This window comes from Megalops cyprinoides, chromosome 4 (assembly GCF_013368585.1).
Source record: "Megalops cyprinoides isolate fMegCyp1 chromosome 4, fMegCyp1.pri, whole genome shotgun sequence".
NCBI classification, from domain to species: Eukaryota; Metazoa; Chordata; class Actinopteri; order Elopiformes; family Megalopidae; genus Megalops; species Megalops cyprinoides.
Window position 1 is genome coordinate 3,704,094 of NC_050586.1, and position 20,020 is coordinate 3,724,113.

Sequence of the window (20,020 nt, forward strand, 5' to 3'; positions counted from 1 at the left end):
GTATCGCAAGGGAAACATCCTCTCCTTTACTGTAGTTTCTTTAATGTAAAAATGTGAGTCCTTGATACACTCTACCAATTGAGGGGCAGATATGATCAATAGGCAAAAACACCAGGGATCCGCTTCAATTCTTATTCAGGTCCAAAGGGACCCCTTACTCCATATGGGAGACCGTTGAGTGTGGCACTTGGTTGCCAATGTCGTTCCCTGCATGTACATCCTTCACACACAGGGAAGGGCCTTCACTTCGGGCCTTCCACAGAGTTCGACCTGTCTTGTTTGCCCTCTCTCTGGTTTGTCGTCCTTCCCGTTTTCAGCCAATAGCAGCGATGCTCTTTGTCCCCCAGGCCCTGGCCCTCCCAGCATGCAAATGGGGATGAGATGCAATGATGTCGAATGGGTGCTCTTTCTGGGTGGGCCAAGCCATGCCATGCTCTGTGCTCAACCACGCGAACCGTGAGAGCAAATCCCCCGGCAACACAATCACCGCGGCAACGTCAACCTTTACAAAAAGGGCTCCCACTTCCAGCTCCAAGGAAGAGATTTCTGAGACATCCCATACACCCACTGAGTCTCTGTATTATGTAGAACAATGTTTTTTTAAATTTGAAATGAACACCTCACATTTCTATTAGGGAAGGAGAGACTGATTGGTAGCAACCCCAATCTTTTGGCAGAGGTACATTCAGGGTCAGAGGAAAACTGTATGAAATGTGAAAGCTACCAGAAATAAAACAATTTATAATACACATAAATCAATATGGGAAAATAAGTTGGATGAATGCGTATCTGTGTTTGCTTTGTTTAATGGTAAGGTCATTTTCTTCCCATTGTGTCAGCCAGCTGATAAACACAGCCTTTGTCTCTCCATTCAGCTGCTAGTCTTGAAAACGTCTGCTGTCCGTGTTTCTGTTCTGTTGGCAATCTTCTACACAATCACTCTGGTTCCTGAAACCACCGATTAGGGCTAAAGTTATGGTAATCCCCAGTAATGATTCATAGCTCTCCATATTATTGGCCTCCTGGAAAGCAAGCGACCAGAAGGTCAACCGGACCTTTTGTGTTGACTGGTTTTATGTTTTGACTTAATTGAGCACGTGGGGTTTCTTTGTCATGACAATATTGAGGAGAGGCGAATGTGAACCCAACATGAGCCACAAAAAGCAATAATAACTACAAATGGACCCCAAAAACATATCACATATTTCACGGTCTGTGGGCCTTCATTGACTCTTTTATCTTATGCTCATTTTAATACCCTTTTCAACAGTTTTGGTGACAGATAGTTCTCAAAAGGGGGGTTATTTGTAGACAAGTTTAGAGAGAGATGTCTCAGGGGTGTTTGCTAAGCAAACCGTGGGGTTCTGAGAAGGCGGTGAGGCTGGGTCATGCTCTCCAATGGGGTCTCTTAAGCTCTTGAACCCATGATTCTTGTAATCCTTTCAGACAAAGCGCAGTGCGATTATCAAACATAAAGACCCAGACCTGGGAGGTTCCTCCCTGCCCCCCCCCCCCCACAGCCCCTTTGTATGGCTGCAAACGTGCATCTGCGCTGTAGGGTTGAGGGGGGGGCACTGATAATGGGTGTGAGGACAGGCCAGATTTTGGGGGAGCACAGTTTTTTTGTTTTGTTTTGTTTTTTTTTTTTTTTGTAGACAGCATTTTAACTGCGTACCCAGCGTGGGGTCTGTTAATCTGGAGCCACTGTGGTTCTCCTCAGCCAAATCACACAAAAACAGAGGTGGCAACGGAGGAGGCCCGTCCCGGCCATAACCATGCCAATCAGCTTAGCACAAGGCTCCCAGCTCTGCACCTCTGGCCAAAAAGTGGGTGAAACAAAATCCAGCTAAAGCTGTTCGTTCCAAGGCCCTACCGGCTTTTCCCTTGCGCTATATCAATTTCGCCGCTAGTCATACCATTTAACGCCCTCTCCTCCCCCAGCTTCCACCCACCCCTGCCGAGCAACTGCAGAACTCGAAACGTGTTTGGTTTGGAGGTGTGTCTGACGTGCCGACCACTGGAGTAAAAATAATCTTTTAATTGTATCATTTGTCTTTCCCTGTGTCTGTGAGAAGTAAAATAAACTCCCATGTGATAAATGAAAGGTTTTTGGCCGGGAGGGGGGCTAGAGACTCATACATGAGACGCAAAGGGAACAAGGGATTCTGTTCTCTTCTTGTGCTTGGCTCCAGCACCAGATAATAAACTCAGTTTATGGAAAACTGCCATGTTGGTTCCCCGGTAGAAATGTCCTGAAATACCATACACCACAGGGCAAAATATAACTCCAAACATTAAAAAAGGTGCTTCAGCCCACTTGATTACTAAATACGGATCTCAGACAGCTGCCAGCTGTACCCTGTGACACCATCGAGAGAAACTGATTCTTTACCGAGATCCTCTGAGTCTCAGCTTGAGAACTTTGGGTATTTCTCAACTTCAGATGTGTCTGTGACCTGCGCAGGAAGGAAACTGAACAAAAAAGTTGTCTTTCACACGAGAAACTGCAACGAACCAAAGGGACGCCGCCCAGGTTTCCCTCCCCGGCCCCGAGGCCCTACAGGTACTCACCTGTGGAGGCGGAGATGGAGGCGGGGCTGCTTCTCTGCCGGCCCCTCTGTGCTACCAGGGTGATGGTGTAGAGCATGCCGGGCACCAGGTTCCTCAGGGTGGCGGTGGTGGCGCCGCCCTGCACCTGGACCTCCGTTCTCCTGCCGTCCGCTGACACGTACGTCAGCTTGTAGGAGTCGATCTTGGCCTCGGGCCTCCTCCACACCAGGATGAGCGTGGTCTCGGTGACCGCGTTCACCTCCAGGTCTGTGGCAGGGTCCAGCTCTGAGGTTTGGGTTTGGGAAATATTAGAAGGTTTATGCCAGGCAAGAGAAACGGTCCTCCAAATGACATTGGAGCTGAGCCTTTCTGCATGCCTGATTTGCAACTTAATAGCAATTTTAATTTGCAAATAAAGCATAAGTTGCCTTTTTTGCAACTTAATTTGTTTTCAGAGAATGTGTTAACCTTTCTTGCCACTTTTTATTAAAACTTTTCCTCAAAACATGGTTATATTTTTATAGCAATTCTAAACTTTGTGGCATTCTATATTATTGCACTGTATCTGATTGTACTGGATTTGGATTTCTGTATGCTTGAAGATCTGCCAGTGAAAGCCCACAGTGGGAACTAGACCAATGTGTAAACTGTAAATCTGTGCGTCTGAGTGTGTCACTTCAAAGTCAGCTGTTTGGAGTGTGATTGTGAGGTCACAAAGGTGGCTGCAGTGGACAGGGGTGTGATTGTGAGGTCACAAAGGTGGGTGCAGTGGACAGTGGCGTGATTGTGAGGTCATAAAGGTGGGTGCAGTGGACAGCAGTGTGATTGTGAGGTCACAAAGGTGGGTGCAGTGGACAGCGGTGTGATTGTGAGGTCACAAAGGTGGGTGCAGTGGACAGTGGCATGATTGTGAGGTCATAAAGGTGGGTGCAGTGGACAGGGGTGTGATTGTGAGGTCACAAAGGTGGGTGCAGTGGACAGGGGTGTGATTGTGAGGTCACAAAGGTGGGTGCAGTGGACAGGGGTGTGATTGTGAGGTCATAAAGGTGGGTGCAGTGGCGGGGGGTGTGACTGTAAGTATGAGAATGTAAGAATGCAGCGTGAGTAGGGCCTCCTGTGCCCGTGAGTGCTCTCACCAGTCGCGGCGTTTGTGGTGGTGGGTAAGCTCTCCCTCTCCTCCTTCACTGCCGTCACCCCCATGCCGTACTCCGTCCCTGGCTTCAGACCTTAGCAATGAGGACAAAGTATGCACCTGAGCTCATTTTTTTGAACCAACAAAGACGAATTTAAACCAATTTTCTTAGATCAACAGAAACTGGTGTAGAGTAACCAACTGCAGTGAAACCACATCCTTTCAGACTGATTTTATCATCATAAATACATATTTTGCAAATTATGTCAGAACATTATCTATGAAAATCTAAAAAATCTGTTTTATGCAGAGCAGCATAAGCATTTTCTCTAAGCATTACAATAATAACTAATATTAATACTGTGGTCATCATTACTGTTGTTAATACCACGGCCATCCTTCCTGTTACGAAAATCCTGGTCATTATTACTGTCAGGAACACCCTGGATTCTGGCTTCATGTCCAGTAGTCTATTGAGGACAGCTGTCTGATATTTCAGCCCCGCTCCAGTGGTCTGGTCTCTTTCTGCTGTGCTTGCATTTTACAGCGCGCTCAGACAGGATCTCACCAGGGGCCAAAAACAATATTTGCTGTGATACGAGGGGCTTTGAGATCCCTTCAGCAGCGCTAATTGGGGGCCCTTGGTCCAAATCCCACAATTCACTGCTCCCTAATTCCTTTATTAGCTCCTGCAGAGGTCACCGCGCGAGAGTCTCCCAGCATGAAATTACACCTGATGCAGAGGAAACTCATTATCAATAAAATCACAAAGCGCGACAGCAATTACCCGTAATAACTGTGTGAAAAGAGAGGGGGGGGGGGTGGGGGGGTGAGGTGCGTGCTGGGACGTGGGGGAAAGCCGTCGGCTCAAAAACCCGGCTGCACGGGTTCCGCAGGGAAGCCGAGGACAAAGGAGCGGCGCGGACAAAGACACTATTACGTGCTTGAAAATATCACTTTCTCAGGGTCCCTAATCCCTGCACGCAGCAGCCTGCAGCCTGGAAAAGGAGCCAGCCCCAAATCCCTGCCAATAATAGGCCCCCAGTCGCTGAGTGATGGAAAACCGCTCTGCTTTTCCTGCTCGACCAGGATTTCTCTGTGAAACGAGCCGCAGTGCTTCTCTGAACAGAAGCTGAATAAAAGGTCCCTCCAGTCCCTTCGTGTTTGTCTCTCTTTTTTTTCTGATAAAGTGGGGCTTTTGTGGCCGGCAAACGTTTCACAACACAAAAACAAAGCCGACCCAATTGTAGCTAAGTGCATTCAGCTTAATACTGGCAATTTACAAACAGTGCCGCAACTGCTGGGCAAAATATTTGGCAAAGGAAGCCCTTTTTCATGCGTTGAATGATGCCTATTCATTTTCAACAAAGAAACCGTAGACGTTGCGGTGGCTGCCCAAAAGCTGCAACGGCCAAACGATTTTTTTTTTTTTTGCATTTAAAAAATAAACAGTGTTAACCCAGGACAGCATTATCCCATGGAGGGGCCCAGAGAGGGGTGGTGAAGCCCCTTGGACCTGTTGGCACCATGGGAGAGTTGACGGTGACTGATGACAGATGGATGGACACACACACACACAAACGTTACACTCAGAATGGGCTTGATCGGATGTCATTGGCTGTGCTTGGCTGAGACCCGTGTTTGCCTGCCGATGCCTGCCCATCGCCCCCCTCCCCGCTGCGGGTCACGTGACTCTCACCGGTGATTTCGGCTCGCGTGGTGTCCCGCGGTCCGGCGGGGAATAGCATTTCCCCGTGCCCGCCCCCGGAGAGGGGGCCGTACTTGACGCGGTAGTTTTCGATGTCCGCCCTGCTGTTCCGCCACTCCAGAGTGATGCTCTCATCTGTCTGCGCCACTGTGCGGAGCTCCCGAGGGGGGTCCAGGTCTGGAACACAGCCAGACAGCGATAGGGTCTCCAGGTTGGTCCTGTAGCTGTGTCTGTGTGTGTGTGTGTGTGTGTGTGTGTGTATGGTCTATTCTTGAACCATTCTTAAAGTCCAGGTCAGACAGGTTCTCGCATTTGGTCATTTATATGTGTGATCCACACTTACAGTCTTATACATAGACCATTCTTATAGTCAGGGGTTATACCATGTAACGTTAAAGACTGTCATTGTTTCTCACTCTGAAGCAATATTATCACTATAGAAGAGTATCACTGAAGGAAAATAAAAAACATAATAATTTATACTCAACGAAACTGGGATTTTTGTAATTATTCCAAAGTTGTGACACCATCTCGAAAGTGATGTTCACATATTGCTTGAAGTACAAGTAATACAGGGATGGTACTTCAGCAACCAATAGCTCACCATTCAGAGGTCACAAGGAAAATCTATATTCATGAACTAGTGACCTTCATAGCTGTGAACATAGATATGAATTTCGTGACCTGTCTCTTTTACATTCAGATTCAGAATAATAGGTTTTTACAATTTATGAACTCCTTATTACCTAAAATTCCTATAAATCACTATATGGAAGTGTGTGGTCAATGACTTGTCTTTATCTTTTGCTGTGAGAAGACACAGTGTACCAATAGGTCAGCGATCCAGCAGCACAAGCAAGCATCGGTGAGTGATGACTCTGACCGTACTCATGAGAGGTGACAGGGTTAGATGATTTAACACTGTGGAGGGAGGGAGGGAGGAAGGCAGGGAAGGATGTTTTGGGATCCTCCCATCCTCACCTGTGGTAAAGGTATCGAACACGGGTTCGCTAGTCATCCCGCCCCTGGTGGACATGAGCGACACCTCGTACTCGGTGTCGGGTTCGAGGCCGTCGGCATGGTACTGCGTCTCCACGGACGGCAGGTTCACCGTCTTCCTGCTCGTATCTGCGCTCGGCCCGTACGACACCGTGATCCCGTCCACCTGTGCCACAGGCTGGAACCAGGTGATCAGAGCCGAGGAGTCCGTCACGTCTCGAATCTCGACCTGGCTGGGGCCATCAATCTCTGAGGAAGAAGAGGGTAGGGGAAGATGGTGTCATGAGTCTCTGCATTGGTGATCAGAATTACAGTGTTGATGATAGTACTACGGGGGTTAGATTGGGTAGAAAAAGAAATCCCGACACAGAAATCCTGTTTTAATACAGTAATAACACTTAAACTCAATAGCAACTGGAACCATAAACATCCATATCATGGAATTAAAGTGAGACTTTTCCACATGTCATGGGAATATGTTTGTTTGGGGGGAAAATTTATATGACTGCTTTTGCTATTGTCGAGCCTATTATTCTACTTATAACTGCTTAATTATGCATTTTATCTACTTACATAGAGATTAATAAGCTCTCATTGGAAGTGATGCGCATAACTTTATGTGCCAAAATGAGTTTGTTCCATGCAGCAACTGCTGAGAGTCACCTTCTGCAAAACACTGATAAAACCTGAAATCTGCATTTCGAGCTTAATGCAGATTTGTCTTTATTTGATGTCCCAATGGTCTGATTATCTCAGGGGATGAAGGCTTCTCTCATCGCACAGAGCAGCCCCTCACAGAGAGAGAGACAAGGCAGGGAGGAGAGAGAGAGGGAGAGGGAGAGGGGAGAGAGGCAGGGAGGGAGGAGAGAGAGAGGGAGAGGGAGAGGGGAGAGAGGCAAGGAGGAAGGAGAGAGAGAGGGAGAGGGGAGAGAGGCAAGGAGGAAGGAGAGAGAGAGGGAGAGAGGGAGAGGGGAGAGAGGCAGGGAGAGAGGAGAGAGAGAGGGAGAGGGGAGAGAGGCAGGGAGGAAGGAGAGAGAGAGGAAGAGGGGAGAGAGGCAAGGAGGGAGGAGAGAGAGAGGGAGAGGGGAGAGAGGCAAGGAGGGAGGAGAAAGAGAGGGAGAGGGGAGAGAGGCAGGGAGGGAGGAGAGAGAGAGGGAGAGGGGAGAGAGGCAGGGAGGGAGGAGAGAGAAAGGGAGAGAACAGTGAGAGGCAGAGAGGAAAGAGAAAAGAAAACGAGGGGAAAGAAGGAGAGAGATAGGATATGAAGGAGATAGAAAGTGAGTTAAAAAAAGGTGAGAGGAAAGATGAGAAAGATGGAGATGGTGAAGGAGAGACAGAAAGTGAAGACAAAGAGACAGAGAGAGAGAGAAAGAGAGAGAAAAGAGAGATCCATTTAAGAGATCACTGTGCTGTTTGGGACAAGCATCAGGGTCTTTTTGCACAGAGACACTGACAGGCTTAGAGGTGCACAGAGACACTGACTGGCTTAGAGGTGCACAGAGACACTGACTGGCTTAGGGGTGTACAGAGACACTGACGGGCTTAAGGGTGTACAGATACACTGACTGGTTTAGAGGTACACAGAGAGACTGACTGAATTAGAGGTGCAGAGAGACACTGACTGGTTTAGGGGTGCACAGAGACTCTGACTGGTTTAGGGGTGCACAGAGACTCTGACTGGTTTAGGGGTGCACAGAAACACTGGCTTCGGAGTGTAAAGAGACACTGACTGGTTTAGAGGTACACAGAGACACTGACTGGCTTAGGGGTGCACAGAAACACTGACTGGCTTAGGAGTGTACAGAGACACTGACTGGTTTAGAGGTACACAGAGAGACCGACTGACTTAGAGGTGCACAGAGACTCTGATTGGTTTAGGGGTGTACAGAGACACTGACTGGTTTAGGGGTGTACAGAGACACTGACTGGTTTAGGGGTGCACAGAGACTCTGACTGGTTTAGGGGTGCACAGAGACTCTGACTGGTTTAGGGGTGCACAGAAACACTGGCTTCGGAGTGTACAGAGACACTGACTGGTTTAGAGGTACACAGAGACACTGACTGGCTTAGGAGTGTACAGAGACTCTGACTGGTTTAGGGGTGTACAGAGACACTGACTGGCTTAGGGGTGCACAGAGACTCTGACTGGTTTAGGGGTGCACAGAGACTCTGATTGGTTTAGGGGTGTACAGAGACACTGACTGGTTTAGAGGTACACAGAGACACTGACTGGCTTAGGAGTGTACAGAGACACTGACTGGTTTAGGGGTGCACAGAAACACTGGCTTCGGAGTGTACAGAGACACTGACTGGTTTAGAGGTACACAGAGAGACCAACTGACTTAGAGGCGCACAGAGACTCTGACTGGCTTAGGGGTGCAGACACACTGAGTGGCAGTTAGAAAGGAAAGGAGATGTATTCTGTAATCCCAGCTGAGCACAGCACAGTGACAAGATGTGTGTCAGACACAGAGTTCTGGATCATTCCCCACCCCCACCCCCTCCCCTCTCCCTGACTAATGCGTAGCTCAGTGTAAATCAATGCTGTGATTTACAAACTGTTCAGGGCAGTAAAGAAGAGGAGAAGGACTATCTCTGGAAAATGACTTTTCCATCTATATTTTTCCCCCATCAATATTCCTGGCCAATTTCTCTATAACTATTTAACAATAAAGAGAGAAAAGACAGAACCTGTTTATTTAAAATGTGCTTTTGTGTGTGAATGTGTTTGAGTGTGTGTGTGTGCGTGTGCATGTGTGTGTGTGTGTGTGTGTGTGTGTGTGTTTATGTGTGTGTGTGTGTGTATGTATGTGGTGGGGGGTGGGAGGTGGTGGAGACACTGAATCTCAGGCCAAACTCTTGAGAAGGTAATGTTGCTGAGCTCATCGAAATCTCAAGCTTTTAATCAGGCGTCTGGCCCTGGAGAAGGCTATCTCAGCTCTCCTCCGTTTCAGGGCTATAAAGCTCAACCACACATAGGCAGTGGAGCGTAAGCGCTTTTTTCCCACCAAAACTCATGTCATTCTTCAACGTTTAACCGCTCTGCTGCCCTCCTTACACCTGGTATAAGAATTGCACCTTTTTCTCCTTCGAGGGTTCCAGAAAGGGTCGATTGGAGAGACCTTTATAAGGCTGTGTAATGGCTCTGTAATTCCCCGCTGCTGCACACTCTGACACAAACCATTACACTTTACAGCGAGGCTGGCTTCTGAGCATCCCATTTCCTCCTGACCGCCAAACCCGCGCGGGACATTTTTACTGCCTCCGGTGAAATCTAAACATTGACCCGTGATCTTGTTGCCGGATTTATATGGCAAACGCTCAGAGGTGTGGTGGGTGTTGGCGGAACACTGCAGGCCTGAGTGATTACCACCCCGCGTGTCCGATGAGAGATTGGAGCATTCTGGCGTGGGAAATTGGAACAGGGCAGATTAAGTTTCGGCCTGGCTGTAGCACATGCCACTACTTGTGACCTGCCTGTAGCTGTGCTTATGTGTTACAACACTTTGTTCTTGGAACCTTGTTTGTTTTCTTGTTATTACAGCCCCATTTTTCAAGGAAAGGGAGGACAGAGGGCAAATGTCAAAAGGAGACACTGATTGGCTAAGGCTGATCAAGGAGTATAATCACAGATGTCGTATTACTGACCAGATATCCAGGTTTGTGCCCTCAGCATTCAACATTCTGTCTCTACCACAGCTGAACTAAGGAGTGTAATGACTTTTACATTACATTGCATTACATTGTTGTCATTTAGCAGATGCTGTTATCCAGAGTGACCTACATTGGTTACAGTTTCACATGTTATCCATTTATACAGCTGGATATTTACAGCTGAACTGGAGGCAATTCTGAGTTAATCTAAGTTAAGTTATGGGCCCTGTTTTTTACCACTATGCCACACTGCTGAATTGATGGCTTATTGTGAATATTAATATCACAATAAAAGGCATGGTCACAGAGAGAACAGTCATAGCCAGCTCAGCAATGGAAACAGCAACTTCACAGCTTCCTACACACATGGGAAAGGTTCACAGAGCTGGACAGTGAGACAGTGAATAGGGTATCTATCTGTAATGTGATTGGCGCTCACTTGTGATGACGTTCTTGCTCGCGGGAGGTCCTCGGGTGTTGTTCTTCACCACATGGAGCTTGACCTCGTACTCCTGCCCGGGTCCCAGCCCCGACTGCTCAAAGGTGGTCTCCGGGGGCGACAGGGCGTTGAGAATCTCCCCATTCTCCTCTTTCTGCAAACACACAAGGCAGAAGTCTTTACAGTGAGTAACCCCACCCCCATCCACCACGCCTCCCACCTTCAGAGAGGATAGTAAGGAGAGAGTGAGGCTTCATGACCCCCCCAGAATGGCAGCTGTCACATGCAGCCAATGACTCATTGTTTTACTATGGTAAATGAAGGGTTCTGATTGGTTCATGGGAGGCAGTGATTGACAGCTCCACCAAGGGTGGGGTTCATGAAACCATACTTCCCCCTCAGCCTCTAAACAAGCACTCTGAAACTCGCCTTGCGCAACTGTGTCCCATATTTGTGGACTCTCTGGTTTATCTCAGTGTTTAATGAGATTTTGTCTGAGTAATTTCTAATATGTTGTGTTGAAGGATACAAAGACATATTGGAAAGCTTAAAAATCACACACACCAGAGAACATTGAAAACCCTTTTAACCACCTATCTGCGGCAATGAGTGCTAAATCAGTTACCATTTCCACCTGACACTGCTTTCATGAACATTTTGAACAGCAAGGGAAAGTAAGCCAAGGAAAGGACTGTTAGGCTGTGGTATGGTTCTGCCTGTGTCAGCTGCCCAAGAAGTTTTTTTCTTGACTGAACAGCTGATACACTGATGGTGATTTGGCAGTGTGGATTGTATCCAGGTGTAAATTTAGAGCTGGAACTGAAGGCTGTGGTCACTGTGGCTTTCCAGCTCCAGGCCCGGGTCATGACCCCTGTGCCCAGGGTGAGAGGGGTCCAGCAGAGAGACTCACAGTGTTTCTGAAGATGAGGTTCCAGCCGTCGAAGGGGATGTCCAGGGGGTCCCAGAGCACCTCCACAGAGGTCTCCCTCACTGATTTAAACTTCAGACCCTCAGGCTCCGGGAGATCTGTGTGCATCAGAACACACATGCACACGCACATGCGCACGCACGCACGCGCACACACACACACACACACACACACACACACACACACACACACACACACACAAGCGCACACACACACACACACACAAAGGTTTTCATTTTTGTTCGTACAGCCTCTGGAGAGAATAAACATAGACTAATTTTGATTAGGTCAGTTTAAAATGATTGAAGTACGACATGACATGGTATTTAAAAATCTAGTTTCCTGAAGGGGTTCCCATGTATTTGGATGTAAATTGGATAGGAAAACAAAAACAAACCTAATGTTGGAATTTCTAAGCAGAGTAAAATAACAGTTGATTTAGCCATCCATTACTTCCTTAACAAACAGATATTCCCTGTGGGAGGACCCAGCAGATATAATGGTATTTGAAAAGTGTGTCAATAGCTTTTTGCATTAATTAGGGGTGGCAGTGTGGTGTAGCGGCAAGGCACAGGGCTTGTAATCAAAAGACTGCTGGCTCACTTCCCCATTGGAGCACTGCTGCTGTACCTTTGGGTAAGGTGCTTCACCTAGAAATGCCTTAGTAAATATGCAGCTGTCCAAAATGATAACATGTAAAATTGTAAACTACCTTACTCGCCCCATATAAGAGCATCTGCTAAATGATAATAATCTAATGTAACCTGTACATCAAAATCCCACCAGGGTATGAATCCACAACCCCCTGGTAATAGGTAAAGCTACTTAATGACTACATTCCTTACAGCCTTTGAAGCTTTGCTTGCGTATTAAACAGCTGGTGGTTGAGCAGATAAACGTGTGGTGTTGCACAGTGGTCAGGAGAGCTGACTTTTAATCTGCTCCTGATTAAAATCCTGCTGTACCCCTGGGAAGGTCTTTAAAAATGCTCCTTTAAATATGCCCCTGAGTACAGGACGCCCTTGCCACTGACAGGATTACTGTTCATGCCAGCTGGTACTTCCTGTTCCTGACCTCACTTCCTGTTCCCAGGCCACACACCACCCCACCAGTCCATGAACTCTTACATTTTTTATTCATTAAGGTGTATACTAAACACATGACATGCAAAGATAATATACAATTTACACACATTCACGGTGCTATGACAGATATACTGTAAATATGGAAAATGTGGTTGTTTTGTGTCAGGAACAAACCCCTTCAACAGCAGAGCGGGATGATTTTTCTCTAGAATGTTCCTTCCCCACAAATAGTTGAAGTCTCGAGGTACATTACAGTACATTATTCTCACTCAGTGAATGCTCTTGTCCAGAGCGACACAGATTACAGTTTTATCCCTTTATAAAGCCTGTCATTTGCTGAGGCTATGACAGGCTTTATAAAGGGATAAAACTGTAGGTTAAGTAACTGTGGGTACATTGCCCAAAGGTACAACAGCAGTGCCTCCGCAGGGACTCAAACCAGCAACCTTTTGGGTATGAGCCCTGTTCTTTGTGGCACACAGCTGTCTCACATATTACCTCTTTACTGCTGCTAAATGGACAGTATGTGAGACATGTAAGCCTTGTGTGTCCGCTTGCATGAGGGTAAAGAGATGAGCAAGGCTGCGCTTACGTGTGGCCACCCTGGCGCTGACGGGGACGCTCCTCTTGTTGTTGAGGACGGCGTAGACGCTGACCAGGTACTCCACGCCCGGCTCCAGCTCCCGGATGGTGGCGGCCTTCTTGTCGCCCGCCACGCGTATGTCCATCTCCAGCCCGCCGGGCGCCGTGGGCGCGTAGGTGATCAGGTACTCCGTCACGGTCATCTCGTTCACCCAGGTGAGGTTCACCGTCTCCGGGTTCACCTCCGTCCACATCAAGTCCTTGGGTGGGGAGACTGCAGAGGACAGAGCAGCCGTGAGACGCTGAAAAATGCTGGCAAATTATACAATATTATCACCTTGTGCTCTGTGAAGTTTCTGCTATATTCTAATAGGACTGAATCACAGACTAGTGGCAATGATAGGCTGACCATTAATGGACTCCATAGTAAAGCTACTCTAGCCTGAATGCTTTGCTTGCAGTTAAAACCTAGGAGCTGACAATACCTGTGGTGTAATGTGAGCAGTGTTACAGTGCAGCTTAGTTATGGAACCTCATGAGGGCAGAGGTTTTAAAACCACACGTCATTACACTACATTACATTGTTTTAGCAGACACTCTTCACACATATGACATTAATCATATTAATATGGGCCAACAGGATGTGTATATTCTACCAATCAAATCACAAACACTTTGTACAGGTTTGTGTGTTATATATAATGATGGGAGAAGTGCAAAAGCAAGGCTTCATAAAGTCAAAATGGGTGGAGACAGCATGTGTTATGAGCAACTAATCTAATATTTGCCTTGGAAAGTACAGTCAGTTGATTGGCTCATATGCATGATTGATTGACAGCAGCTGATAGCTCCATCCATTATGTGGTTTATGAAACCTCACTCTTTTCTGTCCTCAAAGACAATGGCTACCATTTGGTCTGGGATCTAGCGCTGTTCAGCGTAATATTTAGAGTGTTTTTGGTTTTCCTCTTTTAGGACAGAAGTTGAAAAAACAGGAAGACTTCTGGTTGATCAGCTCCATTAATCCTGAAAGAATCTGTACTGATTGTTCCTGCTGCCACAGAACCACTACTTTATCTTTACTTTTCCAGGAAATAAAAGGTGCCCACAGAAAGGACAGACAGTATTTTGCAACGGTATGTAAAAATAACTTGGCACAAATATTGGCTCCTGCAGGAAGTCCACTCTGGCTTTGCCTCAAATGTTCACTCAACGATGACAGAAAAAGACGAAAACGTTAGCAAACGACCAACATCAAAAAATATTGACTGTTAATATAATCCCAGTCATTTTTCCAAAGCGGTTTCATTGAACTGGAGAATTGGTCACACAGCAGGGAAGACAGCAGACTGTGGATACCATTTATGGTGCCTCACAGGTCTTCACAGGACATTTTTGCATTTTCCAAGAGGGAAAACACTGCAATTCTTTATTTAATCCATAGAAAAGGAAGAGAGGTTGCCTGCTCTTACTCCTGCATCTCCTGTTATTGATTTATGAAATCGTCAGGTCAGAAACAATATTTCATTATGCAAGAAGCTCCCATAAAGCCTCTCGATACAAATATAACTACAAAACTCCCTTGATAGAAATATCAGAAATATTAACTGCTGTCTGTTGCTCAGAAGAATAATTAACACAATAAGCAGAAGACTGAACCCTGAAAGCAGTCGTCCGCTTTCTTTCCCCCGCGTTTCTTTCAAACTTGCATCTGCTGTAAGCGTGGACAGATGCCAGCGCTGAATGCATGAAACAGAATTCCTGCGTGTGCTGCAGGACTCGGCAGAGCCCTGCAACGTTGTTTGGAATCTCTGGCACACCTGGGGACACCGGGCTCCACTCACCTTCGGAGCAGTCCTCTCCGATGTAGCCCTCGTCGCAGATGCACATGCCGTTGACACAGCGCCCCCTGTCGTTGCAGTTGTCGGGGCACCCCAGCTCCCCGCAGTCGTCCCCCACGAAGCCCTCGTCGCAGACGCACATGCCGTTGACGCAGCGCCCCCTGTCGTTGCAGCTGGCGGGGCAGGTGAGCTCCCCGCAGTCGCGGCCCGTGAAGCCCTCCAGGCAGACACACTTGCCGTCCACGCAGTAGCCCCGGTCCCGGCAGTTATTGGGGCAGGTCTTCTGGCCACAGTCCTCGCCGGCGAAGCCCTCTTTGCAGATGCACTGGCCGTTGACGCAGCGCCCGCGGTTGCGGCAGTTATTGGGGCAGGTCAGCACGCTGCAGTCGCGCCCGGCGAAGCCGGCGTAGCAGACGCACTTCCCGTCGACGCACTCCCCGCGGCCGTAGCAGTCGTTGGGGCAGGTCTTGATGCTGCAGTCCTCGCCGGCGAAGCCCTCTTTGCAGACGCACTGGCCGTTGACGCAGCGGCCACGGTTCAGGCAGTTGTTGGGGCAGGAGAGCTCGGAGCAGTCTTCGCCCTGGTACCCGACGTCGCACACACACTCCCCTTCGATGCAGCGCCCCCTGTTGTTGCAGTTGTCAGGGCAGGAGAGCTCGCCGCAGTCGTTACCCTGGAAACCGGGGTCGCAGATGCACATGCCGTTGAAGCAGTGCCCGCGCTCGTTGCAGTCGTTGGGGCAGGTGAGCTTGGAGCAGTCGTCGCCCGTGTAGCCGGCGCTGCACACGCACTTGCCGTCCACGCAGAAGCCGCGGTTGTTGCAGTCGTTGGGGCAGGTCTTGATGCCGCAGTCGTCCCCGGTGAAGCCCTCGTCGCAGTGGCAGGTGCCGTTGTCGCAGCGGCCCCGGTCGAAGCAGTCGTTGGGGCAGATGAGCTCGGAGCAGTCGAACCCGGTCCAGGGCTCGTCGCAGACGCACTCCCCGTCCACGCAGCGGCCCCGCCCCAGGCAGCCGTTCAGGCATTCCGCCTGCGAGCAGTCCTCTCCGGTATACCCGTCCGCGCACACGCAGGCCCCGTCGATGCACTGGCCGTGCTCACCGCAGTCCACAGGGCACAGCTCAATCCCGCAGTCCTCACCCGTGAAGCCCTCGAAGCACACGCACTTGCCGTCCACGCAGCGGCCCTGGTCCTGGCAGTCGTCGGGACACTCCGGCTCCGAGCAGTTAGCGCCCTTCCAGCCCGGCTCACACACGCAGCTGCAGCTGTCCGTGCTGTAGTTGCCATGGCCGCTGCAGTAGGGCTTGGTCCCCACCTCGCCTGAGAGACAACAGTTATAACACTTTAAAGAGGATCTCTGTCCGGTTTCACGATTCACTCAACCTCTAACCCAATGCCCAAAGCAGAATCACACGCAGGGCTGAAGGTTTCCCCCTGGCTTGGTATCTTTTCATAGTTTTCAAGCACATCAGGTGAATTGACACACTATCACATCTACATTGGCAATCACCTGTAGAGGTGATTTCCAGATTTTGTTCCAGATTGGTCCACATGCAAATTCCCAAATTCCCATGCAGATCTGGACTAAAGAGAAGCGTGACTGCCTGCCACCCACCACCCATCCCCCGCAACACCCCACCTCTCCTGACTCTCAAGCTCATCACATCAAACGGCCTTTCTTTGATTAGGTCCAAATGCATCTGAGAGTTGGGATGGGACGAGGCCTGTCCCGCATCCTACCTGTGACCTGCGCCCCGCAGCACCCGGCTCCGCTGGTACACTGTTCCCTTAGGCTGGACACCTCAGCCTCCAGCATCTCCAGCCGGGCCAGCAGGTCCTTCAGCTCGGGCAGGTGACTGTCGCAGCCGCAGGCCTGGCGCGGGATGTTGATGCGGTGGGTGAAGACGATCTGGTTGTCCCCGTCCAGGGTGTGGTCGATGGTGTGCACCTCCGTGGGGGCGGGTGCGTCCCTCAGCTTGGGCTCACTCCCGCCGGGGGACTCCAGGTCCACGGAGCAGAGGGAGCCGCCGGGAACGTTGATGTTGTAGACGTGGTTGAAGACGACGGGCTGGTCGGGGCTGGGCAGCGAGACGTTCTCGGCGGCGTTTTTGGGCATCAGGGCTTCGCGCCGGTGGCGGATCACCTTCTTCACCAGGCCGGCGCTGCCGAGCTGGAACAGGAGCGCAGCGGCCAAACAGCCCAGGATGAGGCCTCGCTTCCCCATACTGAGCTACCTTCACCCGGTCGCGCGACAGCCAGGTGGACAAGAACGCAGCGTGAGTCTTCCTTAAAAAAGGTGGGGGAGGGAGGGTGTTCAACTCTGTGTCCTGGAAAATAAGGGACAACCATGTTAGATGGGAAAAGCTCACTAGTACAGGAAACTGCAAGCTGTGAGAAGGGGGATTAAATGCAAAAGCTCATTTTGTAACAGTTGAAGGATTATTCTTCTCTCTCAGAATTGATCAGATTTCACGAGCTAACCACTTGATTGACAGTGTATTTCTTTTGCCATGGCAACTTTCCACTAAGACACAGGGGTGGCAGTAATGATGGGACAGTGAAGCTTCATGAACCCCAGAATGGGAGGAACTCCCCAAAATGGGACGTTTTCTGTTTACATATATTGTTTGCTTCATAGTACATGGTAGCTCCACCCATCATGAGATTCAGTAAGTCACTGGTTTGGTCCCTCTCCCTCTCCCATTCACTGTGTCAATGCCTGTTGTCCATAGCAGTGGCAAAAGTTCCAAAGCCGGCCTCACTCTTTTGAAATGTCACCCTAAAAAACACAACAAAGGACAAAGTCTCCCTGTGGGAAAGAGCCACAGACAATTTGCTCTTTCCTCAAAAAACATTTATGACCTTATTCTACTGCACTGACCCAGTTAAGTATCAGTGTTGACCCATAAGTGAATATACCGCAGGTGAAAAGGGTTTTTTCTCTCTGTGATTCACAGGGGATCAGCTCCAGCAATGCAAACCAAGGAGGAACACATAAGGTTATGTGCTACCGCTTATTTTTGGCTGATCTTGCCCCTGTCCCCAACACCTCCCCCGAAAAGATACCATTAGTTGACAGCAGGCTGTATCTGCATTGGGATGACCACTCCCTCCCAGACACCCTGCATCGAAGTCCCAGCTGACAGATTGATGCAGATGTGCAGAAGACCATCTGCACGGCTTCTGCTAGCCTCAGTTTTCAGGCCTGCCATTCTTCCACAAATCATCGGGATCTTCGGGCGGTCTTTGATCACTGTCTGGACACCCCTGCCCCTTCATTTACCAACTTTAATCTCTGCTGAGTTACACGCAGGAAGCAGGCCTCGTGTTCTGCCACACTTGGGAGACATATTGTTTCTTTTTTTAAGAGTGGTTGGAAAATAAGATGAAATAAAGAGCCGGTGATGAAAAGGGCCGTAAAACAGCGTCTTTCCTTTGATCTCGCTGCTAGACAGAGTTCCCGGGTGGCGGCCAGCTTTCTGTCTGCGACAGGTCATCAAACAAAACAGCAACCGCAACTCAACGGGAAGAATGCCACCCAGATTATGCACAATCCTCATCTCAGTAATGAGATTATGATCAGCCCAATCAGACTTGAAAAATTCAGATTTTCCATGCACGTTTGTGTGAATGACCTGACGAACGACACAGTGTGATATCAGAGATTCTTCTTCCTGCTTTTTTCCAGTTCCAGCGCGCAGCATTTGAGAACCTCGGATTTCAGAAAGGTAAATTGGCACCTTCCTGTAACTGTGAGCTTGTTAGCTGCCTGCGTTGAAAAGAGCAGCCTTTTAGAACTCTCCAGCTCTGAGCCGCCAGATTGGATCCGTGTGAGGCATATTTTAGTGCCACTTCAACAGGTTGAAAGCCTCTGTTTCTCTCAACACGACCAGCCGACAGGATGTATTTCTGTCAGACCCACTGAGATCTCTCCACCTGGCCACCTGCCTACAAATGTCACACATAGCAGCAAGTCTCTCCTTTCTGCTGTTCACATGCTAATATTGGCATGCTCTGTATAACTAGAATATACTCCTGAGTATTGAAAGGATAGGGCTGCTAACAATAAAAAAAATGTACCATCCATATCCATCTGCAATGGCATTCTTTAGTTCGTTTGTTGCTGTCATGAAAATAGCTTGATTGGTAAGCTTGACTTGATAAGAGGTTAAGTCTTCTTGATGAGAATAATGCTTCCTGCAATATCTTTTCTTTACACTGTCTCAGTCACAATAGAAGACTAGGTACACATAGGTATTATAACAAATGCGAATGGACACCAGTCATTTGCAATAATATGAAGAACAGAAGTTCATGGTCGATGTCCGAGATATATTTTTTTTTTTTTTGGGAAAGGATCCTGAACAATCTCTGGACGGCTAAGCTGGGCTCTTATCCAGCTACCAGTGCAATGAGCACTTCTGTGCATGGGACCATGCACCGGTCCAGGAGGGACGCCGTGAGCTTTAGCCGCTACATTTCTGGCTGAACCCCAGAAACAAAAGGAAGGCAGGGAAGAAGGGGACCATAAATCCTCTCTGAATGTGAGAGCGTCGGGCGGACAGCCCCTGACAGGGAGAGGTCGTTTACAGGTAATTTCCTCTAAAGAGCAGCCCGGTCTCCTGAACGCTCCCTCTCCACTGGAGTGTGACTAACAGGGCTGACAGCCCTCCCCCTGGGACTGATGGGGTCTGGAGAGAGCAGATTCTTCTGCACCTCCATCAGGCAGCACAGAGCCAAACGAGCTGGTGATGGACACTGCTGCATAACTGACACCACCTGAGGACAGGTGCATTTGGGTATGTAAACGAAGCCTCCACTCCTTAGAGTCATTCCACCCACTTCACTCATTCCACCCCCTTCACCCCCACCACCCTCCCTGCTGGTGCTGGAGTGTGACAAACCAAGGATGTAATCAGCAAAATGGCTGGGAAATTGCTTTGAATCACTGCTGGGGGTTTAGTTCTGGATGGACGGCTGGTGTTTCTTTTTTTTTGGAGGGTGATTCCACCCCATCAGCGGGCTCCAAAGGAGACGCTGCCCGGAGACTGAGCCAGTCTTTGTGTGAGCCTTAATCGCAGGAAGGAGCCCGGGCTAGCAGCCGG

The 20,020-nt window shown here is 49.0% G+C and overlaps 1 protein-coding gene across 3 annotated transcripts in view; it reads right to left on the minus strand.

Moving 5' to 3' along the window:
• LOC118776431 (tenascin-like) overlaps window positions 1–20,020 on the minus strand; it is a 57,403-nt gene that overhangs the window by 23,127 nt on the left and 14,256 nt on the right. For 2 of the 3 annotated variants that reach the window (XM_036526786.1, XM_036526788.1), the window contains exons 2-10: window positions 16,656–17,242; window positions 14,922–16,235; window positions 13,088–13,351; window positions 11,393–11,508; window positions 10,483–10,636; window positions 6,372–6,638; window positions 5,382–5,567; window positions 3,687–3,776; window positions 2,572–2,835 (exon numbers count right to left, since the gene is read on the minus strand). In XM_036526786.1, coding sequence (XP_036382679.1) covers window positions 2,572–2,835; window positions 3,687–3,776; window positions 5,382–5,567; window positions 6,372–6,638; window positions 10,483–10,636; window positions 11,393–11,508; window positions 13,088–13,351; window positions 14,922–16,235; window positions 16,656–17,139 — 3,139 coding nt within the window. In that variant the 5' untranslated portion in view covers window positions 17,140–17,242. The remainder of the gene's footprint in view (window positions 1–2,571; window positions 2,836–3,686; window positions 3,777–5,381; window positions 5,568–6,371; window positions 6,639–10,482; window positions 10,637–11,392; window positions 11,509–13,087; window positions 13,352–14,921; window positions 16,236–16,655; window positions 17,243–20,020) is intronic. The other variant, XM_036526787.1, reaches the window with a different exon arrangement.